This window comes from Myxocyprinus asiaticus, chromosome 40 (genome assembly GCF_019703515.2).
Source record: "Myxocyprinus asiaticus isolate MX2 ecotype Aquarium Trade chromosome 40, UBuf_Myxa_2, whole genome shotgun sequence".
In the NCBI taxonomy this organism is placed as follows: Eukaryota; Metazoa; Chordata; class Actinopteri; order Cypriniformes; family Catostomidae; genus Myxocyprinus; species Myxocyprinus asiaticus.
Window position 1 is genome coordinate 26,914,853 of NC_059383.1, and position 5,333 is coordinate 26,920,185.

Genomic DNA, 5,333 nt, shown 5'->3' on the forward strand with positions numbered 1-5,333 from the left:
CCTTGTAATGAATAAGTTTGGTAAAAAGGGGCCGTTCACACCGAACTCCACGCTGAAAACACGCGCTAGATGGATGCCATTGACCGTTGTGCCGCGTCAAGCTGTGTTTTCAGCGTCCCAAGCAGGAGCGCCGCTTTTAGTGTGAACGGCCCCTAAGGCGCGTAAGTTTTTTCCAAAACAGCATTTGAAGTTACATTATAAGGGACGGTTCTTTTAAGTGTCTTTTTTTCCACCTTCTTTTGTCATTATTTTCAAACCACTTGTTATGTTTGACCAGGAATCTGAAACACTGATGAAGATCCCTATGTCCCTCCCACATCGTCGGATCAATGGTCCAGTCAAAACAAGCCAGAGCGTTTTCGCAACAGCGCCTCGAGTATATAAAGGCAAGCAGACCGGCTATGCAGCGCTGAGATAGCCACACACACTACATCCACTGCACCTCTTTACTCCACACACTTCTTTCCATCTGCACGTTCACACCCCGTCCGTCCGGATGAGTTACCCGTTTGACAATATAGGAAGTCCCTACCGGAGGGTGATGGAGACTAGGACGAGCTATGGCCGTAGTAGCGGCAGCCCCTCCAGCGGTTTCCGCTCCCAGACATGGTCCCGGGCTAGCCCGATATCTGCTACTTCATACAAAAGGACCTTCAATGCTCCTGTGGCGAGAGCTTATGGCTCAACTGTTCTGAGCTCCGCCGAAAACCTTGATTTCGGCCAGACCTCCATCCTCAATGGAGACTACAAGCGCTCCAACGAGAAGGAGCAGCTCCATGGTCTCAACGACCGCTTCGCCGGGTATATCGACAAGGTGCACTTTCTGGAGCAGCAGAACAAGCAGATCGAAGCTGAGATCCAGGCACTGCGGCAGAAGCAGGTGTCGCAGTCTCAGATGGGCGAACTTTACGACCAAGAGCTGCAGGAGTTGCGCTCCATGCTGGAGCAGATCCACCACGAGAAGTCGCAGATCCAACTAGACACGGATCACATTGAAGAAGACATCCAGCGCCTGAGGGATCGCTTCGATGAGGAAGCCCGAATCAGGGAGGAGACAGAAGCGATCATCCGTGCGCTGAAGAAGGACATGGGTGATTCAGCGCTCGTTAAAGCAGATTTAGAGAAGAAAGTGCAGTCCCTGCAGGACGAGATCGCCTTTATCCGCAACAACCACCAAGAGGAGGTCAGCGATCTGTTGGCGCAGATGCAGGCGTCGCAGATCACAGTGGAGAAGAGAGACTACCAGAAGGTGGACATCACCGAAGCGCTCCGTGAGATTCGCTCGCAGCTGGAGGGCCACTCCACGCAAAACCTCCAGCAAGTTGAAGACTGGTTCGTGTGCCGCTACGCTAAACTCTCAGAGGCTGCCGAGGTGAACAAAAGCGCCATCAAATCCGCACGGGATGAAATCGCAGACTATCGCCGCCAGTTACAGTCCAAAACCATCGAGCTGGAATCTGTCCGAGGAACCAAAGAGTCGTTGGAGAGGCAATTGAATGACATAGAGGACCGACACAACAGTGATCTCGCCAGCCTACAGGTAAATAATCACTTCTGTTTACAAAATAACCATTAAGAATATGCATTTACTGTATTTTTTATTTTTGCATTTAGCTTTTTAACAATTATTTCCCATATAGACCTATTAAAAGTTCATTTAAAAGGTAGTTTTAGTAAATGATGCACGTCTGGCCTTCTAGATGTGTAATGCATTAATAATAAGTACTAAAAAGTTATTCAGCATTAATATATATATATATATATATATATATATATATATATATATATATATATATATATATATATATATATATTATCATCTTTATGAGAACTCACCAAGTCTAGTGATGCTCAAGTCAAAAATAATATTTAACATCTGAATCAACCTGAATTCATCAGGTTACAGAAACAAAAGTCATTTTAAGGGTTAGATCAGGTAGAAATAGCTCCTTAGGTAACAACTGCAGGGTACCACGGTACTTTTTACTGTGTATGAATAAATGTATGGCTTTTATGTATAGCCTATGTGCAATTGTGCTTTAGTGCATCATAAATTAATTTGACTTTCAAAATGTGCTAGAGCTATCCTCAAGTATGATATAAAGTTGCCGTTAAGAGCACATCCAGTGCATTTTATTCTGAGCGCAACATTGTGGAGAATGGAAAGCAGAGTATTATAGTCTGACAATTTCATACTCATTCAGAAGAGGATTTATATGATGCATGAATAAATCATGGGTGCAGTATGAAGCTGGAAAGGGTTAAGGAGGGGCAGACATCCACAATGCAGTCTCTCCTCTGCTGTTTGCTGAGTCAGAGAAGAGGAAGGGGTTCATTAACCTCATACACATAGACAGAACCCGCCTAGCGGTTGTCCTTGGAGCCAGACAATGATATTGTAAATTATAATCTAATTGATGTTGAGTTTCAGAAAGCATTAGCATCATAGGCAGAATGGATCCGCAGTAACAGTAAAAATGTTTCAAACCCACTTTAGGATATGAAGTTTACTGTATATCTGAATCCTAAAGAGGAATTCATGTTTTTGTTTTTTACTTTTTCACATAGACACAATTTACTTTAAGAATATAACAGAGACAGTTATTCATTCCTTCTTGCTTTCTTGCCTCCCTTCCTTACCACAGCAATAGATTTATTTTTGATTACCATATTTGACTAAACTGTCACAATTTGTTTCTGACTCACCAGGAAAATATCCACCAGCTGGAGAATGAACTCAAGAGCACGAAATGGGAGATGGCACGGCATCTGCGTGAATATCAGGACCTCCTGAATGTTAAAATGGCACTAGATATAGAGATTGCTGCATACAGGTAATATTACAGCAATTCATCAAAACTGCATTATCTGCACTTCGCCGTAGGAATCATGTCTCCATTTTATTTCGATAACAGACTAAATCTGTACCATCTACTTTTATGCATTTTCTATATATGTAGAAAACTTCTTGAAGGAGAAGAAAGCCACTTCAGCACTTTTCCATATCGCCAGGCCGTCACCAAAGGCCCCAAAGTCAAAAGAGAACCCCCCAAGCTTAAAGTGCAACATAAGTTTGTGGAGGAGATCATCAAGGAGACGAAGGTAGTGGATGAGAAGTCTGAGATGGATGAGGCCTTGGCTGAGATGGCAGAGGAGTTATCAGCTGCCAAGGCAGAAGAAGAGGGAGAGGATGAGCGGGAAGCTGAGGGTGAAGAAGAGGTTAAAGAGGAAGAAGAGAAAAAAGATGAGGGTGAAGAAGAAGCAGAAGAAGAAGGAGAGGAGGTGATTGCCTCTACCCAAGCCAAAGTGGCCTCCAGCGCCCCTGCTGAAGATGCAGAGGAGGGAGAGAAGGAGGGAGGTGATGAAGAAGAAGAAGAGGCTGGAAAGGATGAGGAGGAGGGAGAGAAAGGAGAGAATGCAGAGGGAGGAGAAGAGGGAGAACAAGAAGAGCAGGAAGCTGAGGAGACTGTCGTGAGCTCTAAAGCATCTGAGGCCAAGGCCTCGCCTGAGAAAGAGAAAGCAGAAGAGAAACAGGGCAGTGGAGGAGAGGAAGAGGCTGATGAAAAAGATGAAGCAGATGCAGGTAGCGACAAAGGTTCAACAGATGAAAAAGAGCCAGAAAAAAAGGAGCAGCCTAAGAAAGGAGAAGCAGATGCCAAAGAGGAGACGAAAGGAAAAGATGAGAAGGAGGAGCCCAAATCTGAAAAGGGAAAGGCAACTGTGACCAAGGCAGAATCCCCAAAAGAGTCTCCAAAGGATACCTCACCAAAGAGTGAGAGCCCAATGAGTAAAAGTCCTGAGACAGAGGCTCCAAAAAAAGAAACCCCCAAAAGCGATTCCCCAAAGAGTGAGAGTCCTAAGAAAGAGACCCCTAAGGCAGAGCCACCAAAAGCCGAGGCTAAAGAGGATTCCTCAAAGGCAGAAGAGGAAAAGACCAGCAAAAAGAGTGAACCAGAGAAAGAGCCTGAAGATAAAAAGACTGATAAGAAAGAGACTACCATGAACGGAGACATGGGAAAGAAGGATGAGAAGAAAGAATCTGATAAGAAAGAGGTGATCTCCAATGGAGTGGACGAGAGCCCAACCAAAGACGACTCGAGCCAGAGGGTGGTTATCACTAAAACGGTGGAGACCATTACCACTGGCGAAGGTGGAGTCAAACAAATTACAAAAACTGTCACCGTCACTGAGAAAGGAGAGGAGGTAGAGGAAAAAGTCCAGGAGAAGGTGGTCTCCAAAGCTGCGGAGAAACAAGCAGTGAAGGCCACTGAAGCAGATTAAACCCAAACATAGCTATAAATGACAGAAGAGGTACTGGGGAGAATGCACAGCAAGCAATCAACACAAAACTAACATCATAAAGAAATCATAAAGCTCAACAGATGAACTTAATGACATTAACTACTCTGAAAGACTTAACAAATCAAGCGTAGAGAGAAGCCATAAAATGCGGCAAGCTAAAATTCTAAATGCATGTTGAGTGACAGCTTTAAAGGTTCTGCAGCATATACGGTCAGGGAAGTCAGGGATTCTTTCACTTTTCTTCAAACTGCAATACCTGGGGTGGGGGGCAGTCACTTGATTGTGGCATCTGCATGCCAGCTCAGGGGGGAGCACGAGATAGAAAAATAAACACTGTATGTATGACAGTAATATTACAATACTTGCAGAATGGTGGGGAATGACATTTGCTTTGAGTTAGGGCACAAAGGGAGGCAGGATCGTAGGAGAAATGTGTTCCAACAAAGCAGCCTTATATAAATACTAACACAAGGACACCAACTGAGCCAAAAATAAAACACTGTTTTATGAAGGAGGAAGACGATGGTTAAAATAGCCCATGGTCATATACAACTCAGTACATAAAGGAACTCTTAGCCTTAAACATGCTTTTTACCGTTGTCAGTTATGTTTACCTAATGAGTGCATTTGAATATAAACCTGTCATTGTGCAACATACATTCTTGTATGCATAGGATTGACTTGAACTTAACTACTTACCGTTAATGAGGTGCTACCGTTTGCAGTCCCATGTCTCGAATCATCTGAATGAATTCTCTGCAGCGTTCACTCAATAAACATCAAATTAAAATACAATAAACAATCTGAGTCGTCTTTTTTCCTCTGTGTTTGTTTTACATTTTTCATGCATGCATTTTTATGCAACTTAATTTGTGATATTCTTTGTAAGAGCTGGAAATAACATTTTGGGTTTATTATTAAAAGGGATAGTTTACCCAAAAATGAAAATTCAGTTATCATTTACTCACCCTCATATTGCTCCAAACTTGTGAAATATTTCGTTTTTCCGTGGAACACTAAAACAGATGTTT

The 5,333-nt window shown here is 43.3% G+C and overlaps 1 protein-coding gene across 1 annotated transcript; it reads left to right on the top strand.

The window, feature by feature from the left end:
• Positions 1-329: 329 nt before the first annotated feature.
• nefma (neurofilament medium chain a) lies at positions 330-5,115 on the top strand. Its single transcript, XM_051681655.1, has 3 exons — positions 330-1,540; positions 2,710-2,834; positions 2,961-5,115. The coding sequence occupies exons 1-3, from the start codon at positions 497-499 to the stop codon at positions 4,279-4,281; spliced, it is 2,490 nt and encodes an 829-aa protein (XP_051537615.1). The 5' UTR covers positions 330-496; the 3' UTR covers positions 4,282-5,115.
• Positions 5,116-5,333: the final 218 nt, after the last annotated feature.